This window comes from Sphaeramia orbicularis, chromosome 17, assembly GCF_902148855.1.
Source record: "Sphaeramia orbicularis chromosome 17, fSphaOr1.1, whole genome shotgun sequence".
Taxonomy (NCBI): Eukaryota; Metazoa; Chordata; class Actinopteri; order Kurtiformes; family Apogonidae; genus Sphaeramia; species Sphaeramia orbicularis.
The window spans coordinates 38,594,875-38,612,422 of record NC_043973.1 but is presented as its reverse complement, the minus strand read 5'-3'; the positions used below and the strand labels follow the sequence as shown (position 1 = coordinate 38,612,422).

Below are 17,548 nucleotides of genomic sequence, written 5' to 3'. Positions count from 1 at the left end.
ATGAGGACAGACTGCAAGAACAATCATCAACAGTATACAATGATATCAAAATTAATTATTTTAATTATTATTTCAGCACTTAAAAATATACTAAGTGTGAATATACTATGTCCCTGACTTGGCTGATTATCATATGAGATATTCAGCATTTTATAATTACGGGTATTTCTCTGATTTTTTAAACAATATGCTGGAAAATAAATATAATCCAAATCTATTTTTGCTGCCTGTTTGTAGTCATGACTCTGTAAGTTGGAATAATGTCTACCTAATTAATTCCATGCAGAAACTGAGAGCCTATGAGTTGGAAAATGAGGAAAAACATGTATTTACCGGCACTAAATTATTAGTTTTTCAAGTAGAATCTGAAAGCTGCTAATAATCATTACTGATACATTATTGATTTCTATTTTTTTTATTTGACAATCATATCTAATATTAGATTTAATGGACACTTTTCATTTTACTGTAAATGTATTTTGATTATCTGTCTTCTAGATTACTAATAATTGGTATTGTTGGCTAACTGTAGTCTACATTACTACTGCAGTCACGGAAAAAATTATTAGACTATCAAAAGTCATCAGAAACAATGGTTATGCAATCACGTACTAACTCCAGTGTGTATCATGTGACTAAAACAGACAGAAAAGAAAACATGGAATGCCTAAAAGCACTGTTTTTGTCAGTACAATGCCATAGATATTGATGTAGAACTGAAGTGATTTTGGTTTTACCAAGAAAACATGGAAAATGACCAGATATCAGCTCTGAAATTAAACTCATATGAGCTATTTTTGTTGTTATTATTACATTTTTTCAAACAAATGTACCAATGTGTCAATCCTGAGCTCTATATTTTTGAATAATAGTTAATTTTGTACATCTTTTTTAAAGGTTTAATTGTTTTAAACTGTTTTAATCGATCTTCCAGGCCATTTCAAAATTAATCGCTCTTAAATTAAACTCTTATGGGCTATTTTTGTTATTATTATATTTATTAAAAAAATGTACAATGTGTCAATCCTGAGCTCTATATTTTTGAAGTGATAGTTAATTTTGTACATCTTTTTAAAAGTTATAATTGTAGACTGTTTTAATCGCTCTTCCAGGCCATTCCAAGGACTAATCCCTCTAAATTAAACTCTTATGAGCTATGTTTTGTTGTTATTATTATATTTTTTCAAACAATGTACCAATGTTTCAATGTGTCTAGTCCAAAAGTATTGGGGATCCTCGCACATCCATTTCGGGTTATGGCTTTTTTTGCCCCTTCTAACAATATTAACAAATATATTGTTCAGATTTCCTCATTATATTACGGATCTTGATGTAAAAATCTATGTTGGTTTTATTACCTGACTTATGTTCAACAGTTTCAGTCAAGCCGCCTGTTTTCTAAGTCTAATTTTAGGACTGTTTTAATCGATCTTCCAGGTCATTTCAAGATTAATCGCTCTTAATTAACTCTTATGAGCAATTTTTGTTGTTATATTATATTTATTCAAAAAAAATGTACCAATGTGTCAATCCTGAGCTCTATATTTTTGAGTGATAGTTAATTTTGTACATCTTTTTAAAGGTTTTAATTGTTTTAGGCTGTTATAATCGATCGTCCAGGGCCATTTCAAAGATGAGTCCTACTAAATTCAAAGATTAATCGCTCTTAAATTAAACTCTTATGAACTATTTTGTTGTTATTATTATATTTTTTTCAAACAAATGTACCAAGTGTAATCCTGAGCGCTATATTTTGTCCATCTTTTTTAAAAGTTTAATTGTTTTAGACTGTGTTAATCGATCTTTCAGGCCATTCCAAAGATGAATCCCTCTAAATTAACTTTATGAGCTATTTTTGTTGTTATATTATATTTTTTCTAACCAATGTACCAATGTGTCCAATCCTGAGCTCTATATTTTGAATAATAGTTCATTTGTACATCTTTTTAGAAGTTTTAATTGTTTTAGACTGTTATAATCGATTGTCCAGGCCATTTCAAAGATTAATCGGTCTTAAATTAAACTCTTTTGAGCTAGTTTTGTTGTTATTATTATATTTATTTTAAAAAAAATGTACCAATGTGTCAATCCTGAGCTCTATATTTGTGAGTGATAGTTAATTTTGTATATCTTTTTAAAGTTTTTAATTGTTTAGACTTTATAATTGACTGTCCAGGCCATTTCAAAGATGAATCCCTCTAAATTCAAAGATTAATCACTCTTAATTAAACTCTTATGAGTTCTTTTTGTTGTTATCATTATATTTGTCCAATAAAATGTACCTTTACTAGGACCAGGCATTAAAATGAACAAGAAATTGAGGGAAAACAAGCGTGGTCTAATAAAGTTTTCCGTGAATGTATATATAATATAATATCTAAATCTATCTATCTAATTTCTATAATATAAACACCATAATATAGTATTGTATATTATATTCACCATAACATCCCAACTAAATCATAAAAGCAGCTGCTAAAGAAAAACACAGAGTAACAGAGTATAAAACCCATCAGAGGTCCCGCTAATGTTCAGCCACAGTCCCTTCTACATCGTACATGAAATATTCAACCCGTCTGGTGAAAGACTCAGCTCACAACAGGAGAAACAGAAAAAAAAAGGAGAAGGAAGGAGGAAGATGTAAGGATAAAGAGAAATTCAGATGTGATGAGGAGAGAATGAGAGGTGTAGATGTAAAAAAAAAAAAAAAAATTCTGGAGGTATTGAAGGAGAATTAAAGCGCGTTCTAGGTTTGTTAGGAGTGAAATGTTCGAGGTTGAATGTGGGAGAAGGCAGGGTGAACAGAGGACGTCTTGTCATGCCCTTATGAATTAGGGACGAGGGCATGGTTAAAAAGAAAGGAACCTGGGAATAAAAGTCAGAGCCAGTGGAGTGGAACGCTCCTGGAAGGATAAGTGCTCAGTCACACACATCCTCTCATCAAAGACCAAAGACACACACAAATCACTGACGCACATGCAACAAATAAACAACACAGGGCTAATGCTGTCCTATTTATATATATGTGTGTGTGTGTGTGTGTTTTTATTTGCAGCCCGGGGCTCATAATGTGTTGGACATGGGTCTTGAGAGGCCAAATAATTTCAGCGCTCGAGTTACTCTGGTCAGTGGTGTAATCATGTTTCTTTCTCTTGTGTTTGACTTCAGTTTTATATTCCTGCACTGAAATATCTGACTGTGTAACACGTCTGCTATTGTATTTTTATTGTTTTATCATTGTCTGTCTTTTCTTGCTGCTGGGATTGTTTTAAAGTAAGTGTCTGAATGTCCCGCCTTGTACGAACACCAATCTATTATTATTATTATTATTATTATTATTATTATTATTATTATTATTGTTATTATTATTATTATTATTATATTATTCTTATATTATGATGTTCTTGTATTATTATTATTATTATTATTATTATATTATTTATTATTATTATTGTTATTATTATGATTGTATATTATTATTATTATATTATTATTATATATTATTGTTATTATTATGATTGTTATTATTATTATTATTATTATTACCAATATTATTATTATTATTATTATTATTATTATATTATTATTATTTATTATTATTAGGGGTGTGTATCAAGGTTATACTGTAATAGTTTTGGATTTTTCATTATAGTTTAGTTTTCTTTAGTTTGGACTTTTTTGTAGTGATTGGACTTTTGGCTCATTCAAAGACTGGCTCTTTTCTGTTTTTTGCATTGTTTTGAAACACAATGTTTTAATGACTAAATAGGCTACATGTGATGATTGACATTACATTTTAAAGGTGTTTTAATCGGCGTGACAGTAAATATTATCTTACCATAAAAAAGAATAGTATTTAAAATGTGTGGGCTACATACATGACATGAGAGGTGACATTAGACAAATGCTGGAATTTGACTAAAACACAGCACAGTATATTATGTGGACTAGTCTGTAGTCTAAAAATGAAGAAGAAAATAAAACATTTTCTTATGAAATAACATTTTATTCTCCTCAAAACAAGAACATAAATGTGTGTAAACATATGGAAAAAATGCACAAAACACAACAGTGATTAATCACTGCAGTACTTAAATACCTGAACTATAGTGCAATTCTCAGAACAAGAACAGTATGTTGGTAAACATACAGAAAAAAATGCACAAAAGACAAAAGCGATTTATTATTGCAATTACTTAAATACTATTTGGCTCGTGACCTCATTTTAACATCACAAATTTCTGCCGACCCCAGACATTCAAAACAGAGACTTTTTTTTTTTTTTTGCTAAAATTAATTTGCTTTTGATCATGTAATAGTTTGCTATACTAAGTTGCAATAAAAGTTAATTTAGGTGACATTAGTCTATATAATGTATATTATTCTGGACGGAGGCAGAAAATCCAGGTGTAGATTACTGCACAAAGTGAGAATTTTATTTTCCTTGGTCAGGATATGTACAGTCAGTCCAGCTTGGATTTACAAGGCTGACAATTAATACTGAACAAACAAGAACTGAAACTATGAATTATGAAAGAGCTGCAGCATCTGAAACTGACCACAATGAACATTTGACAGATAAACAGAACCACAGTGCTTCAGTTTCAGCTTCACAGTTTGTCATGTCTTTTATGGATTGTGATTGTCTCTCTCAACTCACCAAAATTTTATTAGTCTTTTTTTTTTTTTTTTTTTTAATCAATTACTAGAAATTTCAGGGGACCCAAGTAGGGTCCGACCACAAGGTTGAAAGACGCTGCCTTAACAACTGTAGTGCATTAACTTCTTCCCATGAGAAATGTGCAGTACGCAAGCACTCTTTTTTTTCTACTCCAACATTCTCCTCCTGCCCAATGCCTCCCCAGTGATGCTAAATTGACAGGCAATCGGACACTCCTTCCTTAAAAAAAAAAAAAAAAAAATGAATGGCTCTTTACATAGAGTCAGTTTCCATCGTTCTTTTCTAAGAGCCGTTCAAAAGATTTGATTCGTTCGTGAATGTCACATCACTACTTTTTTGTCTCTAATTCAGTTATTTTTAATTTGTTTTTAGAGCAGGTTTGCTAGCTTTTATAGTTGTCGTTTTTTTCTGAATGCTTAGTTTTAGTTTAGTTTAGTTCTAGTATTAGTTCAGTTTTTTTCATATATTTTATTTTCCTCGCCATTCCTATTCAAAGAAATTAGTGAGGTCCTATAGCAGGTTGTGTGTGTGTGTGTGGGGGGGGGCAATGTAGGTAGGGGTGCGATCCATACACAACGTCACTTATGTGAAAACAAAACTGAAACTTTCCATTCTTTCACCGTTGACCTCCTGACTTCTATACCTCTCTTACACCGCTGACTTTAGATGAAATTTTCACGTGTTCTATCCTCTATCAACATTGACAAAGACGAAAACTAAGGGAATTTTAGCCATAATTTTTATACGTTTTAGTTAGTTTTATAAGCACACAATACAGTTTCAGTTAGTTATCGTTTTTTTCTTTTAATTCGAGTTTTTATTTATTTCAGTTAAGGAAAATGTTTTTACAATTCTAGTCTTCGACATTTCGTTAGTTTTCGTTAACGACAGTAGCCTTGATGTGTATTGGCAATAAACTGGTGATACAGTACAAATCACAATACCAGGATCACGATACGATATATCAAGATATATCACGATACTGTTAAAAGGCAATTTTTTATTGATTTTGTTTCTTTTATAAAAGATTATTTCTTGGAAGAATTTAATTACACCAGAAATATGCACAAATACTTGACATTTTTATTTGATCAGAACAGGATCTAATGCTATATCACAAAATGTTCCTGTGTTCAAACTTAAATTCTGTTTTACAGACATTACAGTTTAAGATCCTGTTCAAATGTTCGTATTCTGTTAGTTCAGAACTAACATCAGAACATTATTTTTGTGCAATCCCAACAAAGGAAGAAACATTATTTGATAAAACAGTGTTAAATAATAATAAATAAAATGTAAACAAAAAAGAAAAACTAAAATGAACCTCCACAATATCTGCATTTGAATAAATACCCAAAAATATCGATACAGTACTTTTTAATATCGATACAGTATTGTGAAAGGAAATATCGCGATATATTGCAGAACCAATATTTTCTCACACCCCTAATTATTATATTGTATATTTGTGTCGGAATTCCAAAAACACAGAGTTCAAGCTGGTTCTATTTTTGTGCTTCTATGAAACTGGGTTCATTTTGGTATCTGGAGTTTTTCCAGGTTTTTTAGACCCAATAAAAAAAGTGAAATTTAGACATATTTCGCCCCAGGATGTACCTAATGATGACCTCAGATAAATCAAAAAAAAATTATACTCTTGCTCTGAGCCATCCCAAAATTTATGAATTTTTAATAAAATACTGGGGCCAAAAATAGGACCAAAATTGGGACAAGAAAAACTACCTAGGTGTCAGTGCATTTGATCTGGAAAATATACTGTAAATAGTCTCATATATCACTATAAATAAGGCACTGTGTTAAATGTGATGATCCTGGTGGTTTTTCTAATCCAGACATGCAGGTTTTTCATGAATCTCAGTCTCATTTCAGGTTTCGTATGTAACCCATCGTGTCCATTCGCATTACATGCAGAACCTGCCCATTTAAAAACAAATAATCGCGAGTGATTTTGCAACAGCGGTCATTTTTATGAAACACTCTGCCTCGCATAATTAGTTAGATTCCCAAAATGTACCTGAGAGAGAATAAAAAGATATTCTAAAAAATAGTAGCGCGTAATTTTCGTGTCCTTTTTACTGTTACATGCGGATTTTTGTACAAAAATAATTAAAAAATGTGTTTATCTAAAAATAGTTTCTCTTTTATCTCAGTAGATATTTATTTTTTTAAAATAGACCCAAAGTGCTTCCAAACTTGCTTCATAACATTAGTCTACATCTGGTTGGAATTTTTTGCTCCCATGTCCTGTTTTTAGGACCAGTTTCATAGAAGCATCCATTTTTCTTCCTATATGCGAAAGACAAACTTGCATTAGCCTAATAAAACATAAGTATATATTGTTAAATATTATTTCTGCATTAAAACATGCATTTCTATCGTTTTGCATGTAACTCCATATAGACATGACATCACTAGCTCCTGTGGCATCTCCTTATGAATGTATAATGTGTTTAGTGTGTGATCTAACATGATAATACTGTGTTTCTCTTAACAGAACTAGAACAGCGACTACTACAAAAGAGAGGTAAAAACATATATAATTTAGACCCACGCTGCACTACTGCGCTGAATGTGTACGATAGCTTACTTTATGTGCGTTTGTGCTTTCTGCCTTTTTGTTTACAGATCGAAACCAGTAAAAGAGCGCTGGGACGAAACCGTGTAAAATCATCCATCTGCTTAGAAAGGTGCGTGACAATTTGCTGAACACACACTCACTTTGTAAACATGCATTCAGACGAGAGCTAATGGACCATAGCAGTGGCTGAGCTGCCCGAACTGTCTGGGGCTCACACAAGCGCACACACATGCCAGGCTTAGTGCTCCCACTAGAAGAGCCACTAATGGACGCTTCCTGAGGCAAGTTGGAATTAGTGGCCATTAACTCTTATGATCTGCAGCAGTAATACAATAATACTATGTGTGTGTGTGTGTGTGTGTCTTTGTGCGTGCATGCCTCTGCTATTTGTGTGTGGCTCTGCAGTTTTACGAAATACAGCGAGCAGTACCAGAACCATGATCCCATTATGCAAGGCTGCCTCCCCCAGTAACCCTGGATCTCTGATGACACAGCCCACTGGACGATGAAACTCAGAAATGTAAGAGGAATCCTAAATACAGGGTGGGGAAGCAAAATTTACAATATTTTGAGGCAGGGATTGAAAGACAGTGTATGACCAATTAGTTTATTGAAAGTCATGAGAATTTATTTGCCACAAGAAAATTGACATTAATAGAAAATGTTTTTATTCTATGTGTCCTCCTTCTTTTCTCAATAACTGCCTTCACACGCTTCCTGAAACTTGCGCAAGTGTTCCTCAAATATTCGGGGTGACAACTTCTCCCATTCTTCTTTAATAGTATCTTCCGACTTTCTCGTAATAGTTTTGCTCATAGTCATCTCTTCTTTCCATATAAACAGTCTTATGGACACTCCAACTATTTTTGAAATTCCTTTTGGTGTGACGATGTGCATTCAGCAAATCACACACTCTTTGACGTTTGCTTCCTGATTACTCATATGGGCAAAAGTTTCTGAAAAGGTATGGATAATAGTGTTAGGTATGATTATGACATCAATATATGTTTGGTTCAAAACAATTGACGTAGTGCCGCTGAGGAAAAAACAACTAAATGTTCAATGTAAATTTTGCTTCCCACCCTGTACACACACACACACACACACACACACACACAGAGGTGGTAAAAGCAGACACAAGTTTGTTTTATTTGTTTGTTTTGAATATACAGTCTACTCTCGTTATACCGCCAACTTCCGTTCACGGCCAAATTGGCGGTATAGCGAAAATGGCGTTACAACGGGTTGCGTCCATAATGTGCGTGTCTTTACTATATGATGTCTATGCTGCCTCCGTTAACCCGTTCTAATTGCGTTTCTAAATAAATCTTGATTCTGTTATGTTGTAAGGGATCATTTAAAGTGGGGAAACATTTTAAGCATTATTATACCGTGTCGGGAAATGACACCCCATCATCTTGAGGCTTTGGCTTAATCCCACGTCCTCTTCCCGACATCCTGACCTACTGAGTGTTCTGCGATAAATGAACGGTGGCCGTTCCGTAGACCTACTCGTAGCTTGTCGCGATCAGCGTCTGGCGCGTTTGTTTCAGGTGCATTGTTAAAATTTATGTGTACTCGATGGCAATCACGCTGGCGGTATAACGGTCGGGAAATCAATGGTATAAGTGTTGTTTGTGCATGGAACTGGGCTGGTGGATGGCGATAGGCGGAAATGGCGGTAGCTAATGGAATAATGCATTGGGGATTTTTGTGCAATGGTTTTGGTCGGCGGTGAGCGAAAACGGCGGTATAACAGCGGACGGTTTAACGAGAGTAGACTGTAGCATTAAAACCAAACCAAAAAAGGATTTGTATAAAAAGAAAGGAAAACAATCGAAAAGGAGTGGGATGAAGTTTAATTTATAATCTACCCATCCTTCTACCTATCCTACATTCCTGTGTCAGATCCTGTGAGTAACTCAACAAATCCTACACATATCCGATGAAATTCTGTCTAAGCATGAAACACAAAAATGCTGTACATAAAGGACAGACCATTTTGGAACTGCATTTCACATCAAACTAAACTCTGTCCCTTTCATAGTAGTAATAATACCCGTATCAAAAACAAAAATAAACTCTGTCATTTCATTGTAGGATTAATACTCATATCAAAAATAAAAATAAACTCTGTCCATTTCATAATAATAATACACATGTTAAAAACAAAATAAATTCTGTCCCTTTCATAGTAGTAATAATATCATATCAAAAATACAAATAAACTCTGTCCCCTTTCAAAGTAGTAATAATACTCATATCAAAAACAAAAATAAACTCTGTCCATTTCATAACAATAATGCACATATTAAAAACAAAATAAACTCTGTCCCTTTCATAGTAGTAATAATACTCATATCAAAAACAAAATTAAACTCTGTCTATTGCATGACAATAATATAACAACTAAAATAAACTCTGTCCATTTCATGACAATAATAGACCTATTAAAAACAAAAATAAACTCTGTCCATTTCATGACAATAATATAAAAACAAAAATAAACTCTGTCCATTTCATAACAATAATAGACCCATTAAAAACAAAAATAAACTCTGTCCATTTCATGACAATGATAGACCCATTAAAAACAAAAATAAACTCTGTCCCTTTCATAGTAGTAATAATACTCATATCAAAAACAAAATTAAACTCTGTCTATTGCATGACAATAATACAAAAACTAAAATAAACTCTGTCCATTTCATGACAATAATAGACCTATTAAAACAAAAATAAACTCTGTCCATTTCATGACAATAATACAAAAAACAAAATAAACTCTGTCCATTTCATAACAATAATAGACCTATTAAAAACAAAATAAATTCTGTCCATTTCATGACAATGATAGACGATTAAAAACAAAAATAAACTCTGTCCATTTCATAACAATCATATACCTATTAAAATCAACAAATAAACTCTGTCCCTTTCATAGCAGTAATAATACCCATATCAAAACAAAAATAACTTTGTCCATTTCATGACAATAATACACTATTAAAAACAAAAATTAAATCTGTCCACTTCATGAAAATATTACACAAAACAAAAATATACTCTGTCCAAGTCCAATTACAGATACTTAAAAACAGGCTCTGGTGAAAGTAAAAGTACTGATTTTTTCTCTTTGCTCCAAAATGAGTTAGTAAAGGCTCTGAACCTTGACTAAAAGTATAAAAGACAGAATTAACCAGCTGTTTGTGTACAAAGAAAACAGAAATAATGGAAAAACAGTGTACTAATGATGTAATAATGAATATTGAAGGTTTACCTCTGAGCTGCATCTGTTCCCTGAAAATGGCAAGTTTTAACAAAGACACTGCTCTGTTAATGTGCTATTTATTTATTTATTTATTTTTAGAGATTTAGGTATTTAAACACCAGCAGGTCCTCCCTAATGCACCCATGTTCCACCCAAACAACTTTCCTCCTGACGCTGTTTTCCAAATGCACTGGCATAGAACTAGCCAAACAACCCAGATGGCTACTACCCCTATTCCAGAACAATAGTGGAGGGGTCAGTTGTGTAAGATTTAGGGGGATTTAGCAGGATCTAATTGCAAAAAATGGAATAGAATATTTTCATTATTGCATCATCACACAAAAATGAGAGGCATTGTATTATTGTTGCCTTAGATTTAGGTGTTTATATGAAACTGATCCCTAAAAACAGGACATGGGGGATCTAGACTAATGTTATGACCAAGTTTGGAAGCACTTTGGGTCTATTTTAAAAATAAATATTTACTGAGATACAAAACTATTTTTCAGATAAACCATATTTTAAATTGTTTTTATACAAAAATCCGCATGTAACACGGTAAAAAGGACACGGAAAATTAGGCGCTATTAAATTTTTTGAATATCTTATTCTCTCACAGGTACATTTTGGGAATTGAACTATGCAAGACAGAGAGTTTCACAATATGACTGCTGTTGCAAAATCACTCGTGATTTTTGTGTGTTTAAATGAGCAGGTTCTGCATGTAACGCCACTGGACACCATGGATTACACAGTGGTTGGAGACACTTGTTTTATGTTCAGTTATTGATATTTTTTTTGCTAAAAAAAAAAGTCACTTTTTCCAGCAAAGAAAAAGTGACATTTGTTGGGAAGGTGTGCAGTAAGGTAAAATAAAAATGACTGACATTACCCCTCATTGAAGGGCTCATATTTTGCTCAACCCACTTTTATTACTCTTTGATTCATTTATTTGTGTATTTGGACCCCAATAGTTCATAAAGTTGGAATTTGAACCCACCAGGTGCTGTAAAGCTATCTTTATATTCATTTGCCAAAAATCAAGTGGATTTCAACAAAAAACCTTTTAAGTCCTGCTTAATTTGTTAGTTTTATAACTAGTTACGTCACGACATTTGCGCATAAAAGATCAAGACTTCAGACGAACATTTCTCCGAGTACGACATAAGTGTTTATCAGCAGCAGCGGTTTGTAGTAAAAACTGAAAATATGTCCCAAACTTCGAGCGATTACCTAAATGTTCAGGTTGTGGTTGTATGAACGAACAAAGTGGCTGAACGGGACCAGAGCATCACAGTCAACAACCTGGAAAGGGGTGGGCTCATGGCATTTAAAGGGCCAGCGCTCAAAACGACCTTTCTGGTGTCATTACTCAGAAATAGGGTTGAAGATGGACCTGTGCAGTTGAATTAATGAAGAATTCAGACCCAAGTATAGCATTTACAGTTTATGTAGACCACAGGGAAATATTTTAAAATGCGTAATTCCATTAAAAAAAAAAATAAAAAAATCACTCCTTTAAACATAAGTAGTAAAAATAAGTTGTCAGAAAATTAAATACTCATGTAAACTGACTATTTGTTACCTGAAGGCTCCAGTCCTTAACCACCTCTGCACACAGGCCATAATGAACATAAATCCATTTGACTGCTTTTACAACACATTTATTCATATTTAGCGCAGATATATAAGCAGAAGCTGTTTTATGCCTACTGCTGTGTTTGGATCTACCTGTCTGTGAACAGGGTTCCCGTCCCAACACGACTCCGAGTGGAACGCTGGAGCTTCAGCTTCATGGAACTTCTCAACGACGTCATGGGGAGAAAGGAGTTCATGACCTACCTCGAGAAAGAGTTCAGCGGTGAGAAAAAAACAACCAAGACACCGGATTATATTCAATAAATACAGCTTATTATTGTTATCCATGTAGAGAAACCAATTATAGTAATAGGTAGAGAAAATTAAAATAATGGTTCTAAATGGTATTATCAAATTGATTCTTACTCTTATTAGCCTTCGGGTTTTTATTATCATCCCTAATGGCATTTTCCATTCCCAGTGGTAAGAGACGGAGGACACAGGTTAGCGGAAAAAAACAATTAATTTCATGATGTGGTTGGATGATGGAAAGAGGAGACAAGGGAGAGCAGTCCATGTGGAGGAAGGCAGTACGAGGAAGAAAACAATCTAAAAATAAAGATTATAGACACCAAAAAAATAAAGGTTATACTACTAGGAATAAAGATTATACACACTAAAAACAAAAATTATAGACGCTAAAAATAAGATTATAGACACTAAAAAATAAAGGTTATACACACTAAGAATAAAGATTATACACACTAAAAACAAAAATTATAGACGCTAAAAATAAAGATTATAGACACTAAAAATAAAGGTTATACACACTAAGAATAAAGATTATACACACTAAAACAAAAATTATAGACGCTAAAAATAAAGATTATAGACACTAAAAATAAAGGTTATACACACTAAGAATAAAGATTATACACACTAAAAACAAAATTATAGACGCTAAAAATAAAGATTATAGACACTAAAAAATAAAGGTTATACACACTAAGAATAAAGATTATACACACTAAAAACAAAAATTGTAGACGCTAAAAATAAAGATTATAGACACTAAAAAATAAAGGTTATACACAAAAAATGAAGTTATACACACTAAGAACAAAAATTATAGACACTAAAAATAAAGATTATACACACTAAAAATAAAGATTATACACACTAAGAACAAAAATTATAGACACTAAAAACAAAGATTATACACACTAAGAATAAAGATTATACACACTAAGAACAAAAATTATAGACACTAAAAACAAAGATTATACACACTAAGAATAAAGATTATACACACTAAGAATAAAGATGATACACACTAAAAACAAAAATTATAGACACTAAAAATAAAGATTATACACACTTAAATAAAGATTATACACACTAAGAACAAAAATTGTAGACACTAAAAACAAAGATTATACACACTAAGAATAAAGATTATACACACTAAAAACAAAGATTATAGACACTAAAAATAAAGATTATACACACTAAAAATAAAGATTATACACACTAAAAATAAAGATTATAGACACTAAAAATGAAGATTATAGACACTAAAACTAAAGATTATACACACTAAAAATAAAGATTATACACCTAAGAACAAAATTATAGACACTAAAAATAAAGATTATACACACTAAAAATGAAGATTATGCACACTAAAAATAAAGATTATACACACTAAAAATAAAGATTATGCACACTAAGAACAAAGATTATACACACTAAAAACAAAAATTATAGACACTAAAAATAAAGATTATAGACACTAAAACTAAAGATTATACACACTAAAAATAAAGATTATACACACTAAGAACAAAAATTATACACACTAAAACCAAAACTTATAGACACTAAAAATAAAGATTATACACACTAAAAATAAAGATTATACACACTAAAAACAAAACTTATAGCCACTAAAAATAAAGATTATAGACACTAAAAATAAAGATATACACACTAAGAACAAAATTATACACACTAAAACCAAAACTTATAGACACTAAAAATAAAGATTATACACACTAAAAATAAAGATTATACACACTAAAAACAAAACTTATAGCCACTAAAAATAAAGATTATAGACACTAAAAATAAAGATTATACACTAAGAACAAAGATTATAGACAGTGGTTGAAGACAAATTCAAATTATTTACTGTAAAGGTTCTTCTCAGCTTTGTGACAGCATATTTACAGTTAATACAAGAGTGTTTTAAAGAGTTTATTTCATCTTAAGAAGCAGGAAAGCTTTCTCAACCCATCTAAGGACACTTAATTTTTCAGTTTTTAGCCAATATTCAGAATCAGCACATTGAAGGTAAGTGGTTTTTGCTGAAAGGAAAGGAGAAGAATTTACTTATTTATTATTTAATTTAATTTAATTTGATTTAATTTAATTTAATTTAATTTAATTTAATTTAACCATTAGTTAACCAGATAAAATCCCTTTGAGATCGAGATCTCTTTTACACGGTCGACCTGGCTAAGAGGTCAAGCAGCACACACCATACCATAATGAAAAACAGGTTCAAGAATCAGTGATGACAAAAAAAACAAAAAACAAAAAACAGACAATTTAGCAATAACACAAAATAACTAGTGGTGTCAGGCACACCAAACCCCGCCCCTCGTACGTATTGTAGCTTATTTTGGCATCAATCCCGCTGATGTCATCATGTCTATGCATGTGCTGATGTCAGCATATCAGTTGCCTCTATATGTGCCAAGTTTTAAGTAAATTGAAACAAAATTGATGTTTTTATAGACATTTGAAATTTCGCCCATTATAAGTAAATGGGAGGAAAAAAAAGATTAAAAAAAATTCATAAAAAATTGGAACTTTGACCTACTGTTCCCAAAATGTAATGAGATCTATTCTGGGTCACTGGCAATCTATAAACCCAATTTGGTATGAATTTAACCAATAGTTTTGCTGCTAGAGTGCTAACAAACAAACAAATAAACAAACTGAACCAAAAACAAAAACCTTGCAATGCAGTTTAGGTCACAAGTAATTCTTTAAAGTGTAAAATCTGGTCCAGGTCAGCAAAGAATCTAAAAACGCAAAAGATTCTCGCTGTCTGGTCAGAAATAGTATGAACAGCTTATAGTGAGATGAATTCTGGTATTTTTGTTCTGATTGAGGAGTATTTCAGGCAGAGGGGGCGACAAAACTGAAGGGTCACTTATCCATTTGATATCACCTTTGAAATTGTAATCTGAAAAATCACTGAAGCTGTTGGAAAAATGTAGTGATGTAATAATATTTACCTGTGGAATTTAGTGTAGAAGAATCAGAAAGATGCATAAAATGGAAATACCCATATTATACTTCAGCGTTGTAGTTAACTGGTTAAAGGGAAACCAGTTTTAGAGGTTGAAAAAAGTTAAGTATTGTGTTATCACGTTTAAATTCATTGTTGTTATTTTCCTCTTTGTTAGCGGAGAACCTGTGTTTCTGGCAAGCCTGTGAAGACATCAGACTGGAGAAAGTTCCAAGATCATTGAGAAAGTGGAGGAAGTTTACAAGTAAGTGTACGTACAGAGAACGCACACATGAACCATACAGAATTGAATGTTTTTGCTGACAGTCACCGCTCTTATGTATATGGTGTAGAAACTTTCTGGCTCCTGAGCAGCTCGCTGGGTCAACATCGACAGCAAGACGATGGATAAAACTTTAGAGGGGATTAAACACCCGCACCGTTTCGTCATGGACGACGCACAGATGCACATCTATTTCCTCATGAAGAAGGTTTGACCTCTAATAATAATACAGGGTGGGGAAGCAAAATTTACAATGAACATTTAGTTGTTTTTTCTCAGCAGGCACTACGTCAATTGTTTTGAAACCAAACATATATTGATGTCATAATCATACCTAACACTATTATCCATACCTTTTCAGAAACTTTTGCCTATATGAGTAATCAGGAAAGCAAACGTCAAAGAGTGTGTGATTTGCTGAATGCACTCGTCACACCAAAGGAGATTTCAAAAATAGTTGGAGTGTCCATAAAGACTGTTTATAATGGAAAGAAGAGAATGACTATGAGCAAAACTATTACCAGAAAGTCTGGAAGATACTATTAAAGAAGAATGGGAGAAGTTGTCACCCGAATATTTGAGGAACACTTGCACAAGTTTCAGGAAGTGTGTGAAGGCAGTTATTGAGAAAGAAGGAGGACACATAGAATAAAAACATTTTCTATGATGTAAATTTTCTTGTGGCAAATAAATTCTCATGACTTTCAATAAACTAATTGGTCATACACTGTCTTTCAATCCCTGCCTCAAAATATTGTAAATTTTGCTTCCCCACCCTGTAAATAATAATAATGGATTGGATTTTATATAGCGCTTTTCTAGACACCAAAAGTGCTTTACATTATTGACCCTTTATTCATTCGCTCTCACATTCTCCCTCTGGTGGTGGTAAACTACATCTGTATCCACAGTTGCCCTGGGGCAGACTATTAGACTGACAGAAGCCAATTTGCGCCTACGGCCACTCCGACCACCACCAAACATTCATACACCAGTGTGGGTGGCACTGGAGGTAGGGAGGGTGAAGTGTCTTGCCCAAGGACACACAGACTGACTAGGACAGAGCGGGATTCGAACCGCCAACCCTTCGGTTATTGGACGACCCACTCTACCACCTGAGCCCAGCCGCCTCTGACCTCTGATTAACCCATAAAGACCCACACAGCCGCTGGTGACCAAATCATCTACCGAAATAAATGTAAAAAAATGTATCTAAAATGTTTAATGACTTCTGATCCAATAAACATCTAATTATTTGGTGTAAAATGCAGTTTGGGAGACAGTTTATGTTAAGATAATGATACATTTTACTGCAAAAGTCACTTTTTCTTCAGTTTTCTCTATTTTTGATATAAATGCCTTCAACTTTAATCTGAGTTTTAATAAACATCGACATGATCAGTGAATTAAATGATAGGAAAATACCTGATTTTCACATAAAAAACAGAATGCAGAGGATAATATTATAATAAATGGCGATAAATCACTTAAGAACGCCTAAACAGAGAGAAAAATTAATTTTCATAATTGCCACAAAAGTAACACTGGGTCTTTATGTGTTAATTAAAATGTACACTTTATCTGCACTGGCAACATCTCAACTTAACCCTGTAAAGCCTGAACCATTAAATCATTGACAGAAAATTCCAGTTCTTTGAAACTAGAGCCTTTATTGGTCCTTCTGAACAACAACTTTTTTTTTTTTTTTCCAAATATCAATTTCCATGTATGAGTTTCAATTTTGTATCATATTTGATATATCAGGTCTCAATGGTCAAATTATTATTTTGAACAAACAAAAAACATAATATAACACAAACATGTCTAACAAATTGGTA

The 17,548-nt window shown here is 32.6% G+C and overlaps 1 protein-coding gene across 1 annotated transcript in view; it reads left to right on the top strand.

The window, feature by feature from the left end:
* The window catches only part of LOC115437275 (regulator of G-protein signaling 11-like), a 29,391-nt gene extending 12,464 nt beyond the window's left edge, over window positions 1–16,927 (top strand). Inside the window, 11 exon segments of the mRNA XM_030160464.1 lie at window positions 3,056–3,124; window positions 7,203–7,226; window positions 7,328–7,389; window positions 7,686–7,788; window positions 7,790–7,800; window positions 12,297–12,412; window positions 15,606–15,644; window positions 15,647–15,692; window positions 15,781–15,794; window positions 15,797–15,924; window positions 16,839–16,927. Of these exon segments, the coding sequence (XP_030016324.1) occupies window positions 3,056–3,124; window positions 7,203–7,226; window positions 7,328–7,389; window positions 7,686–7,788; window positions 7,790–7,800; window positions 12,297–12,412; window positions 15,606–15,644; window positions 15,647–15,692; window positions 15,781–15,794; window positions 15,797–15,924 (612 nt within the window). The 3' untranslated portion in view covers window positions 16,839–16,927.
* The last annotated feature ends 621 nt before the right edge of the window (window positions 16,928–17,548 follow it).